This window comes from Hemicordylus capensis, chromosome 6, assembly GCF_027244095.1.
Source record: "Hemicordylus capensis ecotype Gifberg chromosome 6, rHemCap1.1.pri, whole genome shotgun sequence".
NCBI classification, from domain to species: Eukaryota; Metazoa; Chordata; class Lepidosauria; order Squamata; family Cordylidae; genus Hemicordylus; species Hemicordylus capensis.
In genome coordinates, this window is record NC_069662.1 from 87,634,261 (window position 1) to 87,652,153 (window position 17,893).

The 17,893-nt window shown below is 49.1% G+C and overlaps 1 protein-coding gene and 1 long non-coding RNA gene across 2 annotated transcripts in view; one reads left to right on the forward strand and one right to left on the reverse strand.

The window, feature by feature from the left end:
- CDK13 (cyclin dependent kinase 13) overlaps positions 1-6,330 on the reverse strand; it is a 52,008-nt gene extending 45,678 nt beyond the window's left edge. The window contains exon 1 of the mRNA XM_053264037.1: positions 5,054-6,330. Coding sequence (XP_053120012.1) covers positions 5,054-6,330 — 1,277 coding nt within the window. The remainder of the gene's footprint in view (positions 1-5,053) is intronic.
- Positions 6,331-6,759: 429 nt separating this feature from the next.
- LOC128330755 (uncharacterized) lies at positions 6,760-16,680 on the forward strand. The gene is made up of 2 exons (XR_008310241.1): positions 6,760-6,899; positions 16,541-16,680. It is a non-coding gene; the product is annotated as an uncharacterized LOC128330755 (long non-coding RNA).
- The last annotated feature ends 1,213 nt before the right edge of the window (positions 16,681-17,893 follow it).

Genomic DNA, 17,893 nt, shown 5'->3' on the forward strand with positions numbered 1-17,893 from the left:
CTGATTTTTCTATGTGCTGGGAAACTGAATTAAAACTAGGAACCTAGGAAGCCACTACATATTGAGTCAGACCATTGGTCTATCTAACTCAGTATTGTCTTCACAGACTGGCAGCGGCTTCTCCAAGGTTGCAGGCAGGAATCTCTCTCAGCCCTGTCTTGGAGAAGCCAGAGAGAGAACCTGAAATCTTCTGCTCTTCCCAGAGCAGCTCCATCCCCTGAGGGGAATATCTTCCAGTGCTCACGCGTCTAGTCTCCCATTCATATGCAACCAGGGCGGACCCTGCTTAGCTAATGGGACAAGTCATGCTTCCTACCACAGGACCAGCTCTCCTCCCACTACTGGAAGGCAACTTTGTAAAAAGCTAACCTACACATTTAAGTTACATAGAACTGTAACAAAAAACAATGGTTTTACAGGGCTACACAATTCAAATGCCCCAGTGGGCCACAGAACCAACCATGACTTGATGTGTGGGGGCCAAGGCCAATTTTCAGTGTGTAATTGAAAAAATAACACAATATTAATGAAAGCAATTGTTTGCTACTTGTGGATCTCCTTCCCCTATCAAGAAACCTACCATTTGAACTAAGGATAGTTGCCAGTAAATAGGGCCTATTCCTTCTCAGTCAGTGGGGCACCTTGAGTTCATGCACCCCAAACAAATGCCACGTTATCTCCTCCCCAGTGTTACCTCTAAGGCGTGAGCACGTGCGTGCACTCACAAGTTTTTTGCTGTCCACTCAGGTTGAATAGGAAGGCCCCATTCTGAATGCACGTGTGCACACACTGTCTTGATACTCCTGCCCAGAACAAAACTCATTCCACACAGGTGGAAGTATGCATTTTAAGGCAGTTTTCAGAGATGCCACCCCAAAGTAGAGGGAACTACCTGAAAGAGTGAAATTCTGCGGTGCATAAGTGCCTGTCTGATGGTGATGGTGCCACCACTGCTGGCATTTCAGCTCACTCCATCCATTACTGCTGCTGCTCCTGCTCAAGTTGCTCATCAGTTCATCACTGCTACATGCATCTCATCTGGTCTCAGGCACCCAACTGCACTGAGCCACTGCTGCTCATCAGTGGACAATCCAAGAGCTCTTCATGGCTTGTGCTGTTGCTATCTGGGGGCCAGCAAAAGAGTCCCAGCAGGCCAGATCTGGCCCCAGGGCCTTAGGTTGTGCAGGCATGGTTTACAATATTGCAGTACATTCCAAGTAGACAATTTAAGGCTATTGTGATAATACATTAGGACTCTTTCCTACAGAATATACCTACCATCAAGCATTATCCTGGAAGAATCAGGAAAAATAAAAATATAGCCTTCCCTCACCAATTCAGGAGACAAAATTAGGACTCCTAGAAATGGCACCCTTTCAATAAAACAGTTAGGAAAACTTTCCCTAACTAAGACTGAACATATCCAATAAGAATAAAAATGCACTCCAAGTCAACCACCTGAAATTCAGCTTTTGTATGAGCACTTCACAGCTATCTATATTTCACACTGTTCTGCATATGAATAAATCCATTACTAGGGATGTGCACGGACCTGTTCAGAGGCCCTTTTACAGGCTTCCGAACAGGTTTGAATAGCCAGTAGTTCGGCCGGTTTGAAGGCAAGGGGGACATCTTTAAGGGCGGGGGGGTGCACTTACCCCCCCCAAACACACACACCACATTCCCCCCACCGGAGCTCTCTTAAAAACCAGTCCGACGGGGAAGCAGCGTACCTCCCTGCCACCCCATTCCCTCCTCAGTCCAGAAGTACCCCGCATGGGGACATGCACATATGCACGGGGTACTTCTGGTTACTTCTGGACCAAGGAGGGAACGGGGAGGAAGGGAGGTTTGCTGCTGCCCCACCGGACCAGTTTTTGAGAGAGAGCCATCAGGGGAAATGCGGAGCAGGGGGTAAGTGCATCCTCCCCCATCCTTAAAGATGCCCCCCCCCCCCACAGCAGTGTTCCCTCTAAGGTGTGAGCATGTACATACGCTCACAAGTTTTTGGATGTCCGCTCAGTTATTTTTAGATCCCGCTCAGGTTGAATCAGGAAGGCCCCATTCTGAATGCAGGTACGCACACACTGCCTTGGATACTGCCACTCAGAACAAAACTCATTCCGCACAGAGATGGAAAAAAATAGAGGGATCACTGCCCCCCAACCGTCAAACCAGCCCCCGCTGGTTCCATGCACATCCCTATCCACAACCATTCAAATTATATCTTATCTAAAGGGAGAATAACCTGGCACCAGGAAGGTTGCAGACCACCAGTGGACCATACAAGCTGAGTTAGCTCTCCTCAGACTGTTAAGAGGTTATTGAAAAGGAGAAATAACTCACCAGGGCAGAGAGAGAGGAATGTTACCAGCTTCTGAAGCGAGATAGTCCTCTCCTAATGCCACAGTGGGGAAGTAACTTGCCTAGGAAGCAAGAGGTTGCTGGTTCAAATCCCCACTGGTATGTTTCCCCGACTATGGGAAACACCTGTATTGGGCAGCAGGACTATAGGAAGATCCTGAAAGGCATCATCTCATACTATGCGGGAGATGGCAATGGTAAACCCCTCCTGTATTCTACAAAAGATAACCACAGAGTTCTGTGGGTGCCAGGAGTCAACATCAACTTGACGGCACAACTATACTTTAACACAGATGTGAGGGTGTTGTGTGTGTGTGTGTGGTGGGGGGTAAAAAGCAAGGAAAAATCTGCAACTATGATTGAAAGTTTTCATCCCAAAGCAGTTGCCTTGTGACAGGCCTTACCTATTTATGGCATGATGCCTGATCCACACTGATAGAACAGCATACGGAGGCAGCCTAGCTCTTACTGTATTTCTCCCACCCACATCACCAGGCAAAAAGACCTTGTTTCATACAGTTCTAGGAAGGTTCCTCCCACCCACCCAGTTGTTTGGAAGATGGTTATAGCTATCATTCAGTGGACTTAGAGAACATAGATGGAGAAAGAATGCATGCTGCTAAATAGATGCATTGATACGCATTAGCAGCTTAATAACTGACAGAAAGTTATTTACACTTTATCTCCTTGATTTTGGTTATTTGAGGATTAAAAGCCATTTACAAATTCATAGTCCAAAACATGCAAATACAACAATTAACTGGAAAATTGTGATCACTGTAAAAAAGTAATCTTTTGATAACACAGAACAGTTTTCAAAACCAACTTGAAAAAATATCAACTGGTTTACAGGACCTTGGGTCATTAATAAGACCAAACACAATGACTTCTCTCTTGGAAAAGCTTAACTGCATATCCACATGAAGTAGCAGCAGAAAACTATTCAGACACACAAAATTTCACATCCATGGAAAAGGTAGTTGCTAAAACATATAAGGAGAAAGAGCGATTGGCATTCGCAGCAAAGCTCTCTGCTAAGATTTTGAGCACACAAAATAGATGCCTGTCAAGGCCAGATGAGAGAGTGCACAAGTACTGCCAACAAGATGACGACTTATTTCAGTGAAGAGAAGGGCCATTAAAAGATCTTCTTCAGGAAGAATCACAATACTTAACATTAGGCCAGAGTCGTGGTGGAGAAAGCATTTGATAACCAAAGCAGCTACTGTTGTACATCAAGAGCAAGGATTCCCTATCAACAAAAAGTGGGTGTGGCTATCTCAAAACCACTTTATGGAATGGGAGGCAAGGAAATCATTAGTTTTGAACCTGCTGGGCCAAAGCTACAATTCTCATGCATACTTGGGAAATTAAGTGTTGCCTACTTCCGATATACAGACTACACGCATTTCCAGCAAGTCTCTCGGCATGTTACCAGCCCCTTAATATAAATACTTAAAGAAGCAATGGTAAAGATAATGCCATCTTAATGTATTTATATATAAACCAGGTCAAGAAGTACATGGTCATATATGATCAGTAATCAGAGAAAGATTTGGCAATTAGCATCAACTCCCATCTTAGCATGCAACTCCCACATGCAATCAAATCATTAGCTGTCAAACTTCCTTGATAAAAGCCTGGTAAATAATTGTAAACCCCAATTCAGAATGTGCTTAATCAAACGTCTCTCTGATTCCAGTGAGAATTATTTTCACCTATGTATATTTAGGATTTCAGCCCAACACACCACTAGTATATGTGCATGTAGACCAATAAGAAATACTTGAATGAAAAGCCACCCATAAGAAACAGACTTATATGACAAAAATAGTTTGAAAAAGGCCAGTTTCCTTGCATATTCTTTGATGTCTAGAATAGACTTTCTAGTAACTTCTGACCACACTGGTTTTCAGGGTAACTGGTCTTGAAGTACTTACTGTACTGCTTCTTAAAGTCCAGCAATATGCATCTTGTTGACTATAAAGTTATTTAAACCTTAACTATCCAGAAGACAGTACTTTCTAAATCTAAGTAGTTTAACTATATTGTACTTCTCCAAAATGCCAACTTGAAAGTTTCACATTTCTCAAAGGGGATTTCACAATACTTTCAGTACATTATTTAGATGTGTATCCTGTTTTTGAACCCGAGTTCACAACGTAGGTTACAATATTGATTAAAAGGAATAAATACATGCCATCTACACTAATCCAAGACATGAATCTTTGAAAATCCAGCTTTAGAGCATACTACTTATGCAGTGCATACGCTAATGATTCAGAATGAGGTCCATTTCACGAAACTCAAGATGGCAGTTAGGGACACTGGTATAGGAAGACTTCTAAAGTAAAGGGAAGCCAAATGTATCAAGAAACGCTGCAATCTCAAATCTGGTAAGAGTTTTAGTTGAATATCACAACTTTCTTTGTTCCTGTTACTATCGGCTCAGGGAACAAAAGGGGGAGAGCAGGATTCACTTGGCCTGTATGACTTCAAAATAGACTCCTTGACCTCAAGTAGGAATTACCTCGCAGTAAGTCTTGCCAATTTGTTCTGATTTTTGGACAAGGAGCCTGAAGAGACGGTTCTCGAGAAAAGCATTCCCTTCCAGCCCATTCCCACAGGAATACAAGTCAATACACTCTCTCTTCACCCCCACCCCCCCCGCCCCCACCTCTGGACTCACCTGATGGCTGGACTGTAGGGGCTGCGGGAGCGGCGCCAACTACTGTAGGGACTGGGCGACACATCCCCGCCGCGCTCGTAGGAGCTGTGCCGGCTGTAGCTGGGCGACCGACGCCGATAAGGGCTGAGAGAAGAGCGGGGACTGGGCGACTTGCGGCTCCGCTGACCTTGCGAGGCCCTGTGGCCAAGAGGGCTGTCATCCCGGCAGGGACTGGGGGACGATCGCTGCCTCCTGTAGGCTCTGGGCTCGGTCTTGTCCTCTCGGTAGGCCTTGGGTGGGTCCTTGTACACCGAGGGGGGCTCTTTGGCCGCTTTGGTGCGGCTCCGGCGGGCCTTAGTCTTACTCTCCCTCTCTTTCCTGCCGCTGCTGGGCTTGGCAGCTGAACCCTTCCTGCGGCCGTCGCTGCCGCCGCCGCCACTCCGGGTAGCCTCTCGGTCCTGGCCGCCGCTGTGGTTGTGGCGGCTGCGGGACTTGGAGGAGGAAGAGGAAGCCTCGGCTCCCCCCCGGACGACCGCGGCCGCCGCCCCCTCCTGCTGCGGTGCCTTGTCCTTTTCCTCCCCCCGCCTGCGGTGCTCCCGGTGTCGCTCCCGGGAGCGTCGACCCCTGCTGCTGCGGTGCTCCCTGCGCGGTCGCCGGTTGCTCCGATCCGACTCGGCGCAGCCCGGGCGTTGCAGGCTCCCGCCGCCGCCACCACCGGAGGAAGCCGGGCTCCCCCCGCCGCTCCCCGCCCCGGCCGTTCCGCCGCCAAGCGGCCCCTCAGACTGAGAGCTTACGTCGTCGTACTCCTCGGCCGACGCCTCCACCAGTGGCCCCAGGCCCGCCCCGCTCCCGCGCCGCTCCGAGACCGTGAGTCCCGCCCCAGAGCTGCCGCCCCCACCAACCCCTAACCTGCCGCGCCACCGCTTGTGCCAAGAGCCCGAGCGCCACTTGGCCCGCGGCCGCTTCCGATCCCCCACTTCCCCGCAGCAGGAGGAGGCGTCGCCGCCGGTAGCCTCGAAGAACAGCACGGACTGCGGCGGCAGCGGCGGCTGCAGGACCGAGGGCTGCAGCAGCGGGCACAGCAGCGAAGGGGCTGGCGGGCCCGCCACGGGAGAAGGAGGCAGCGGGGGCGGCAGCTGCTGCTGCTTCTGCTTCGAGGAGTAGCGCTTCCGCCGCCGCTGCGGATACAGACGCTTCTGCTTCTTCTCCGCCACCGGCGATTCGGAGCCACCACCCCAGCCCCGGACGCCGCTCCCGCCTCCGGACGCCGCCGCCGCCGCCTCCGAGGTGCTCGGCATCGGGATCGCTCCGGCGAACAAGAACCCGTCAAGGCGCCCACAAGGAGGGAAAAGCAGCCGCCGCCATTTGGGGGGGAGGCCCCTTCACCAGCCGGCTCCGCTACGCAGGACAAAACCCGACCGCTGGCCGCCGCCGCCGCCTCCTCGCATGGAACGGAAAGATCCGCCAGAAAGGCTGGCCAGGCCAATCGGTGCCTCTCCGCCTTCGCGTCCACAGGCTCCTAAGGGCAGCGCCGGCGGCCTCCTCCGCGCCTGACATCAGCTCGCCCCATTTCCCGGCAGGGCCCCGAGCGCGGCCTGCGCGCCTCTCCTCTTGAAGCTTCGGCCGCGAACGTCAGCCTGTTCCGCAACCTTTGGCTTCCAGTCCCGACGCCGGGATCTCCTGCTCCTCCTCGGTTTTCGCCCACCAGTCACTCGGCTCAGTCCAGTACCGGGGGGGGGGGGCGCGGTGAGAAGAAGAGCGACCGCCAAACGGTCCCCGACGTCCGCGCTGTGCACTTCTCTCTCACACAGACAGAAGGGAGACGGCCGGCGCACCCGGCATAACTGCGCACGCGCACCCGTGTGAGGTAAGAAGGCAGAAGCCTATCTCCACGCAGGAGACTTCGGTTCATTCCTCCGACCAGGCCACGGCTCGCGAGATTTTCTTACACTCGCCCTTCTCCCTCCCCTCAGGGCCGGAAGTTGCGACAAGCAACTTCCGATCGTAATGCTTGCTTCCAGCGCTCATGGGTCTTAGTCTTAGCAGAACAGTTCCCTTCCCTCACAAAACTTCCGGCTCTCGATGGCATTTGGTAGCGTGCTCCATGGGCGAGGTACGAGCGGGGAAAACGCACAAAGACTAATGTATTCGTTCGTGTAAAGAATAAAGGCTTAGAGGCGTCTTTCTGTTGCAGAATTTGAAATAATTATTTTTCTAACACACTTCACACCTTTTGCTTTTCTGACAGAGCTTCAGTACTTTTAAATGCCTCCCTTGTGATAAGCAGAAATTCAACAGAGTTTTAAAAAGCCAGGCGTGTGATTTAAAGTTACAGTACTTTGGACTAATATGCTCTTTCCTCAAAACTGCAGTTGTAGGAAACAAACTGCATAGGGCTGAACGTATTTGGGATGTCAATGCTCATGTGCATTTAAAAGACTACATAAGTAGTGGCTGGTATTCAACGGGCAGAATCTCAGTGACAGCAGTGGAAAAGGTTGCACCTGTTGAATGTTTGCCTAATATGCCATTTTGGACCAACACTGAGGCTGTTCTTACACACAGCCTAACTTAGGCTAGGGAACCCCAGGTTGGGTTAGGCTGCGCATCAAAACTGCCAGGATCGGGCCCAATCCCTGCAGTGCAGCAGCACCTAGCCCTGCTTTTTAGCCTGGGTTAATGTTGGCCAGCACCCTGTTAACCTTGGCTCTGGGACTGTGTGTATTGTTAGGCTACATTTAGCCCGAGGAGACTCAAAGATGAGCGCCTAGAGTGTTAGTCTCCTGTGGGAATCCCCCAATGCACTGCTCTTGGTACATTGTGGGAAACCCAGAGGCCAGGACACATCATAATGGCCTCCGATCCTCTGTGCTGCAACAGAGCAGCATTGATAGCCAGGGAGTGTGGTGGCACGCTGACTCCTAAAAGTCATCATCTGGGGCAGAAGGTACGTGGAGCACAGCCTTCCCCCTGCCCACCCAGTCGTGTGAATGGGCTCAAAATCAGAATATATTTCAGTAAACTCTCAGACCCTTGATAGGAACATAGGAAACTGCCATATACTGAGTCAGACCTTTGGTCTATCTAGCTCAGTATTGTCTTCACAGACTGGCAGCGGCTTCTCCAAAGTTGCAGGCAGGAATCTCTCTCAACCCTATCTTGGAGAAGCCAGGGAGGGAACTGGAAACCTTCTGTTCTTCCCAGAGCGGCTCCATCCCCTGAGGGGAATATCTTGCAGTGCTCACACATCAAGTCTCCCATTCAGATGCAACCAGGGCAGGCCCTGCTTAGCTATGGGGACAAGTCATGCTTGCTACCACAAGACCAGCTCTCCTCTCCTGTAAAACCTGCCTGGGATGTTAGTGGCATTCACAGAACCGGCACCTGCCCGTACAAAGGTGCGGGGGTAGCTTTAAAGACTGGGGAGGGTGCTCTTACAACACCCCACTGTGTTTCTCTCATCGGTGCTGTCATTGAAATCTGTCCCGCGGGACGGCAGTGTACTTCCTTGCCATCCCGGTGTACATCGGTGTGGAAGTGCTTGGTGCATGTATGCACGTTGTGCTTGAAGGGGGGGTTACATTGCACACGACACCGCACACACACGTGCATGTTGCAGTGTGCGCATGCACACCGAGCACTTCCGGGTACTTCTGGTCTGATGTACAACAGGGCAGCAAGGAGGTACGCTGCTGCCCTGTGGGACCAATTTCAATGATAGCACCAGCAGGGAAAATGCAATGGGGGTGTAAGAGCACCCTCCCTGGTCCTTAAATCTATCCCCCCGCCCACCTTCGAACCGGCCAAACTGCCAGACATTCAAACCAGTTTGGAGGTCCGTAAAAGGGCTTCTGAACCGGTCCATGCACATTCCTATGGAATGTGCATGAATGTGCATGTGAGGCTAACCACATTCCTATGGAATGTTTTTTGTAAAAGTGGTCTGGTGTTTCTTAAAGACCTGTTCAACAGTTTTCTTTTCAATTTTTGGCACCATACATACTTACCCTCTTGCTATTCCTTCTCATGACAGTTACAATCCCTCACAAATTATTGACCAAACAGAATTAGGCCTTTGTTTTAACTCAGCCATTGGCACTCAGTTTGTAATTCTGTTTGTAATGCAAAATTCCAGCTTTGGAATATCGCAATGAAATTTTCTACAGATCCAAGGCATAAATCTACATTTTCCATTTGAATACCAGCTTAAAATAATTCCTGTTTCTAACCAAAGGTAGTGCTTGAGGAAATTCCCCACTGAGACATCAGAGGGAATGTTGGGTGTGCATATTCAAGAGAACATTCTGTCTTTTAAGAATGAGCCCCAGCTTGACATTTGCACCCTTTCTCAAGGGAGTCAAAAAAGATGTAAAAGACAACACAATGTGATTTATCCCTGAGACATTGGAATGAAAATGGGTATGTACATTCAGGGCAACCTTCTGCATTCCAAGAAAGATACCCAGCTTGATGGCCAGTGGCCACACCTGTTTTCAAGGTAGCTAGGAAAGGTGGAGATTTCTGCAAGGTAAATTTTATGTGCAGAATTTGAAACTCTACTTTGTGTATTTGTACTGAGATGTTCTGGGTTTAACTAAAGAGATCTCAGAGTAAGGTACGCTTGCATAGCCATATGCTTTCCCAACTAGCTGCTTAGGGACTTAGCTCATCTTGCCTCACAGAGGAGGGTGGTCGTACTATATTTTAAGAGCCACAGACTTTCCAAAAGAATCTGGTGGACCAGTGTGGGAAACAGGATGCTTGGGCCTGATCCATTAAGGCTGCTCTTATGAGGTGAGGCTAACCACCCAGAGAACAAGCCCAGAGAACAAGACTTACTATCTCGGCCAGGCTCGGACTGGCCCACAGGGCAACAGGGCATATTCCCGGTGCACCCCACCCACGGGGTGCCCCTGCGCCCCGCCACACTCTGCAGCAATGAATACTCCCACCCTTAAGTACCCATTCTGCTCAAAACTCAGCGCCCTCCCCACATACATTCCACCGCCCTCTCAGTGCCCCCAGTCCGGCCCTGATCTCCGCAGAGGAATGTCATTTTTGCACACACTCAGTGACGTACCTGGGACACACAATGGTAGAGTTGCCAGGCCTCCCAGAATTCTGGGTTTCACGCGGATTATAAGCATCTCACCCAGATTGTTTATCCCAACCAGATTCACTTGGATTTCAGCTTTCATTTCTTTTCTTTTACAAAAGCTAAACTCTAGCTCCTGTGGAAGCAGAGTTATGGATCAAAACACGCAGTCACTATTCTGCTCGAAAATTATTTTAAAGCCAGTTTACATAATATGCAAATTAGGCACCCGGATTTGGAACACCAGAATATGGCAACCCTACACAATGGACATAGTGTGAAACCTTGGGTAGACGAAGCTGTGGTTAATCTGTGAGGCCAAGAATCATGGTGCAGATGATTGACTAACTGCAGTTTAGCAACCTCTGGTTTCTGGGTAGAGGTCTCCCTCCCTCTTCCTAGTCCACCCAGACTATATCCCAGCAAGCTCCATTCTGCTCACGTTGCCAGACAGTGGGCAAGGTGTCAGCAGAGGCACTCTTACCCCCGGACCTTGGGACACCAGTCTATGACCACCTGAGTCCGGGGGGGAGCCTTCCAGATGTCCTGGGGGCCTCCTGCTGCACCCCGCACCTGCCCCACTGCTACATGCCCGCCCTGCTGCTACCCTGCTAGGTAAAGTGCAATTAAACCAAATTGCATTGCAAAAGCCCTCTGGACACTCCTTCTTGCATTTCCTCAGCTATTCCTGTTGCCTCTTTCTTTCCTCCTCCTCAGGTTGCCATATTCTGGCTTTCCAAATCCAAGTGCCTAATTTGCATATTATGTAAATTGGCTGGAAAATAATTTTTGAGCAGAATAGTGACTACATGTTTTGCTCCATAACTCCGCTTCTACAAGTGCTATAGCTTAGTTTGTTTTTTAAAATGAAATCTGAAATCTGGGAGACTCTGGGTGGTCTAAGCAAACTGGGTGAGATGCTTAAAATCTGGGTGAAACCTAGAATCGGAGGACATGGCAACTCTACCTCCTCCTGTCTCTTCGCTGCCTCGCTTTCCTGCCCAGACCTCCTCCTCCTCCTCCTCTTCTTGCATCTGGCTGGCGCTGTTCCGTCCTCCCTCCCAGCCCAAGTACTCCCTGGCTCCTTCCCTTATCTAGCATTTTGTCTTTCTGGCTCTTGCCGCTGGGGCCCCTGGCATTCACCAGCCCCCATGTCCTGGAGGAGGACCACAGCTGGCTTTCCTGGGCCCCTTCTCACTCCCTGGGCACTCTTCTGCCAGGCTGTAGTCTCCCATCGCGGTGGCCCATCTCCTCCTCCTCCTCCTCCCCGGGTCCCCACACCTGAGCCGGAGCTGTCCTCCCCTCCCCTCCCCTCCACCTCACTCCATTGCTGCCACCGCACGCTGGGCTCCCTGGCATCTGGCTGACACGGCCACTGATGCAGAGTTGTAGGTGAGGTGGAGAGCGAGAAGAGCACTTACGGGCACTTACAGCCAGGCTGGATCCAAGACAGAGCCACGCCCAAAGTGGGTCCACGCGGGCTTATTTGTGACTCAGAGTAAAGTGCCCAGAAAGATTGCACATGTTGCAAGCATGACAATGCGGGAAGGGTTAAATTCTTGTGGGGGGGGGTCAGAAGCACTCTTACCCCTGGCGGTGGGGAGGGGGGCTCATGGCGGGGGCAGGGGCTCCAAAGCCTTCAGATCCAGGCACCAAAATCACCTAGGTGCACCACTGGGTGTCAGCATGCTAGTGAAGCTGCAACCATTGGCTGCAATGTTAGAGGGGGCGTGCTCAACATGATCCATGCCTTTTCAACAATGTTCTCCTACCATTGGCAGGGCAAAGACATTTTAACCATTTCCTCACACTGCTTGCACTACTGACTTCCACAGTTGGGGAGAAAGAATCTCATGGCCCCCCTGTTCCCTCCCCTGGGAAGAGAAGATTGGACCCCTTTCTTCCCATGTGTACTAGTTAAAGATAGACTGCATGAGCGTTCCCTCTACTTTTTCTCATATGTTCGCAGAATGAGTTTGTTACATGCAAGAATATAAGTGCCCCTTAAAAGAGTCTGGTCTCCACATAACACATCTCCATATTTGGGTTAGCTTCTCATGGTCACCTGGCTAGCCAGGGACCATCCTAATGCATAGTGTCCCATCTCAGAGTGCTGGTTTCCCATGGTGGCTGGTTTGCATCCACCACAGCATTGGGCTCAGCCGTTACTAATTAGCCTGAGACGTAGGATTCATCCCCAATCTCTCCTTGTCTGCCCAACCGCTAGAACACCCAAAGCGACCTGGACTCCTTTTGGAGTCTGGAAGGGTTGGGTGCAAGGGAGAAGGTACAGAGTATGAGTTCTATTGTTAATCAGTAGTGCCAGGAGACCCACAACAGTGTGGCCTCCTATTTACCTCAGGAGAGTGCAGTCAAATGGAGAGCTGAAATGCATTGGTGTTTCTGTTTTCTCCAGTAGACTGGCCCTCTCATGAGAAGGCTCACCCCTCTACCAACCCCCAGTTTGCAAGCCGGCACAAGGACGAGTTGGGTCTTCCACACTGCTTTACCCAGGTCTGCTGGCCTAGTTGCAGCAAGTTACCATGGTTAAACTGTAACAGGTTACAGCAAACCAAACCGTAGGATCCTTTGCCTGCCTTAATATATATATTCCTTCCTAGGAAGACAATAAGAGCTGTTCCTGGAGTACCAGACAACCAGCCCCCCCCCCCCATGGCCCGGCAAGCAGCGCCTTCCCTCGGGATTCTCGGGCATGTTTCTCAGTCTGGTTCCACATCCCCCCACTGCACCTTTGTGTACATTAAGACCAAAGAAACTACACTCCATTGACAACGTCTGAGAGCCCCGGGAATGGGGCTAGATCAGCTGTTAGGTCAATGAAAGGGCTCCTTACACATGTGTCTGTTCTCCTTTTATTTAAAGCATGCTTTCCCCAGTGCCGTTCCATCCCTTTACATGCAGCAACTGCAGGGACACAACATCCTTGGTGTCAATCAGTGACAGGAGGAGCAAAGAGAGGCCAGAGGGCAAGGCATCAGCTCTGAGAGGTGGCAACCAAGAAACACGACCTCCCTAGAACTGATGCATTTATGGGCTGCTGTGAGCCGAATTCTCTATGGTAGTGGGAGGAGCTTGTGCATGAAATCCAGGTTATAGCAGCAGCAGAATTCAGAGGACACACTGTTGCCTTCAGACTTCAGGTTTCAGCAGTGAAACTCACTACAAACCATGGGTTCAAATTCAGGTTTGGGAGCAAAAATGGAGCCATGGTTGGGTGATGGAACTGCAGCTTCACGCTTTTGGACGATCACGAATTCCAACCTCAGGCACATTTGCCTCTGGTTTGGCATTATGTCCAAACAAAGACAATATCTCAGAGTGGCGTACATCCCAAAACAGGCTTGGTGAAAGCTATTCGGGGAGCACCAGAGCCACATAACAAGGATGCACTTCGCTCATTTTTAGGACTCTATTACTCTAAATTTGTTAGACAATTTACCTCCAAAGTTGCTCCATTGTGTCTTCTTTTTAAAAATAATGCACCATTTAAATGGGATGCATCCTGCAAGGCTATCAAATCAGACGTTCAGACTATCAAATCAGCCATTGCTGAAAGCCCTTCTCTCATTTCTTTGGACATCAACAGACACACTATTGTAACCACTGATGCTTCTGAATATTGTTTGGGTGCTATCTTGATCCAGAAAAAAGGGGACAGGGAAGTTACAGAAGCCTTTGCTTCCAGAATGCTTGCTACATGAGAAAAGATGTGTTCTGTCATTGAAAAAGGAGCTCTAGCATGTTTCTGGGTGGCATATTTCTGAGTGGTGAGGCACTTCAGGACTTACTTGTGTGGCAGAAAATTCACTTTATGGTCAGTCCATAAACCCCTATATGCTTTATTTACTACTCGGGGGCCCAAGAATAGCCAAATGGATCACCAGACTTATGGACTTTGAATTCCAGCTGGAATATCTGCCAGGTCTGCAGACACAACTGCAGATTGGTTATCTCGACTTCCAGGCCAAGAGGCGATTACAGAAGAAGAAGATGAAGGAGTAGTAATTTCACAAATAGCTTCATCCCCTCATGGAGTGATCACGTCTTCTGAGCAGAAAGTGGCCCTCAGTGCTGATCAACTGCTTACTGAACTTAAACCTTACATGACAAATGGATAGACATGCAAAAATTAGATACCTGAATATCTTCAACCATACATGCATGTAACGAGTGAGCTGTCCCTTCATGGCTGCAGTTTTTGTGAGCGAAGGTCTTCCTAAAGAACAAGTGACTGACAAGTGACTTACCTCATTAGAAATGGAGCAATACTTGCATAACAATGGGCTAACACACAATGCTATTTCCTTGTACCATTGTCGAAGGAATGGCTTAGTGCAGAGTTTCTTAACCTTGGGCCCCCAGATGTTGTTGGACTACAACCCCCATCATCCCCAGACATGGCCTTTGTGGCTGAGGATGATGGGAGTTGTAGTCCAACAACATCTGGGGGCCCAAGGTTAAGAAACCCTGGCTTAGTGGAAAGAATGAACAGCTTAGTGAAAGAAGGTTTACAACTGGCTACAATGCAACAACACCCTTGGAAGGAGGCAATCCATAAAACTATTTGCTTATCAAACTACTCATTCTACTACAGGAAAATCACCTTTTAAGCTGCCGAGAGGACACAAAGCTACCACCAAACTTATCCAATGGTAGGGATGTGCCCGAACCGGTTCGGAGGCCATGCTGGAGGCCTCTGAACCGGTTCGGATCTGAGCCGGTCCGGCGGCTCAGCACGGAGGGGGGTTGTACCTTTAAAGGCGGGGGGGTAGTACTTACCCCCCCCCCGCCACTCTTCCCCCTCCGGCGCTGTGGTTTTTGGTAAAGTTTCTGGGGCGGCAGCGTTCCTCCCTGCTGCCTCTGCCCCCGTCGTTAGCCTGCCAGAGCCTAAGTAAGTAACACGCATTTGCGCCCGTTCCAGCGTGCGTGCGTGCATACCTGCCACCACCGTGCGCGCGCTCCGCATACGTCACACGCTGCCGCCCCAGAAACTTTACCAAAAACCACAGCGCCGGAGGGGGAAGAGCGGCGGGGGGTAAGTACTACCCCCCCACCCTTAAAGGTACACCCCCCCCGTGCCAAACCGGACCAGTTCGGAGCCATGCACTTCCCTATCCAATGGCAACAACTGATAGGGCTTTCCATGCCATCTGACCTTGAGGATACAGAGATTTATGATCAGGTAAGGGAGAAGCAACAAAAATATAAATTGTATGTGGATCAGAAATGGGGTATGAAATAGCAAATGTTTCAGGTGGGGGACTTTTTTCAAGTACAGTTGCCTTATAAAGTGAGTATTCTGAACCAAAAGAATCACAATCGGAGGAGATTCTGTCATTGGATGATGGAAAGAAATGGAACAGTTCGAGACTTTCAAACATGCATATTATGAGAAAAGAGGGAAGGGAATATGATCTCAAGAGAGGAACTGGAAAGGAATTTGATCTTGCCTCCAGTTTTGACCTGATGAAAGGGATGGACACTCCTCTGTACCAGAAAACAAACGTTAACATCTTCTTTGCCAGACACCCCAATAATTTGGAGAAGTGTGCATAATAAGACCACCTAAAAGACTTCAAAACTTTGTCACCAAATTTAAGATCAATTCAATTCTGGTTATTATAAAGGGGAGGGATGTGTTTTATTCTATCTAGAAATCTTTTATATTTTGTTAATTAGAATTTGTCCTAGTGGGGATCCTGTAGAGAGTGAGGGGTGTGGATTCAGAAAGAAAAGGGAGGGCCCTTCAGAAGAGCCCTTAAAACCTATCTGTTTGGCCTGGCCTTCCAGGGTTTTTAATTAGTTTTAATTGTTTTAATGCTATGACCTGGTTTCCAGGGTTTTTTAAAAATTGTTCTGGTTGTTTACTTGTTTTTATGATGTTTTAATTGTTAATTGATGTTTTATATTGTTTACAAGCTGACCCGCACAAAGCATCTGTGTGGTCTTTGGGCAGGCTACCTCTCCCCCCCAGTCTCCAGTGGGCCCGCCGAGAGCCGCCTCCACCGCCAGCAGGCCCGCCGAGAGCCGCTTGCCAGTCTTTGCGGCCGGCCTCTTTGGGGGCCGGCCACCTCTCCCCCACCCCACCCCACCCCAGTATCGGGCCCCGCCACACTGCCGCCTCCTCGGCCCTCGGCCTGTCCTCCTCCTTGCCTCGCCCCTCGCACCACCCGTCGTCGCCAGGCCAGGCCCGCCAGCAGCCCTGGCCCGCGCTGCCGGCCAATTGTCCTCTCTGCTGGGTGCGCCAGCCAATCAGGCACCTCCGCAGCCCAGCCAATCAGCTGAGCTGCCGGGACGCATTTTGGAAGGCACACCTAGGAGAAATATATATATTTATATATTTCTATTTTAACTGTTATTGGTTTTAATGGTTTTGTTTTAATTGTAAACAGCCCGGAGCCACTTTGGAAGGGCGGTATAAAAATTGAATGAAGAAAGAAAGAAAGAAAGAAAGAAAGAAAGAAAGAAAGAAAGAAAGAAAGAAAGAAGAAAATGGAGTTGTTTCTGAATAAAGCTTAGTTAACGAACATAAGATTGCTTTGTGTTTACAAGGGAAGCAGCTATTTAAAAATGTTGCAGGCAGGGTTGCCATATTCTGCGTCTCCAAATCCAGGTGCCTAATTTTCACATTATGTAAATTGGCTTGCAAATAATTTGCATATGCAAATTAGCAGCTGCAATTTCCAGTTGATTTGTATTTGCTCTGGATATCTACCAAGAATAGTTGGGGAAGATATCTTTGCTCGACCATTTTCCTTGACACATTAACAGCAGCAATAGAACAAAACAAAAAAAAGAGCACAGCTTTTTAATCAAGGCTACAATTTTGTACACACTTATTTGAGAGAAGATTGAATTGAAACCAAAGGTGCTAAGTATACATTCATTGAATGTAAAGTCCATAAACATTACAATACATAGTCTGGTAGGCAGGTAGTGATTCACATCAAAAGCAAGCTATCCTCTCAACTGCCTGATAGAGATCCCCTGCTGATAACAAACAAGGTAACATTCTTCAGGGGATTACAGTACTTCTGAAAGTGAAATCCTCCCAGCTAGCCTCCTGTGCTCTCCCTCTCTTAATCCAAGTCCAGTGCTTGGGTTATTTTGCCAACTGACCCCTTAATTATGTGATTCCTGGAGATCACTGAGCATTAATGAGGACTAATTAGTCCTCAGACTGTTTTTGCATCCCCTCTCCCCATTAATTTACAAACAGGTATGCTTGTGCATATAGTCACCTTAAGTGGCACAGTGGGGAAATGCTTGACTAACAAGCAGAAGGTTGCCAGTTCGAATCCCCACTAGTACTATATCGGGCAGCAGCAATATAGGAAGATGCTGAAAGGCATCATCTCATACTGCGCAGGAGGAGGCAATGGTAAACCCCTCCTCTATTCTACCAAAGAAAACTACAGGGCTCTGTGGGCACCAGGAGTCAAAATCGACTTGACAGCACACTTTACCTTTATATTTGTGCATACCTGTAGAAATATTCTGAACGGACAGGTGCTCGGCCTTCTGAGTTTGCTATTTGTGAAACACCTTCACTCTGGTGCCAGTTTATAACCTGCATATTTTGGAACTTACTCAAAAGATAATGCACAGTCTGGCCTGTTTGATGTATAACTTATACATTACCCTTGAGCATGTTCTTCTCCATTCCCCTCATGCATAACCTATTGTTTTCAGGATTATTATGAACAGACATTTTGTAGGGAGGTATAGGAGTGGATTAGGTGTCA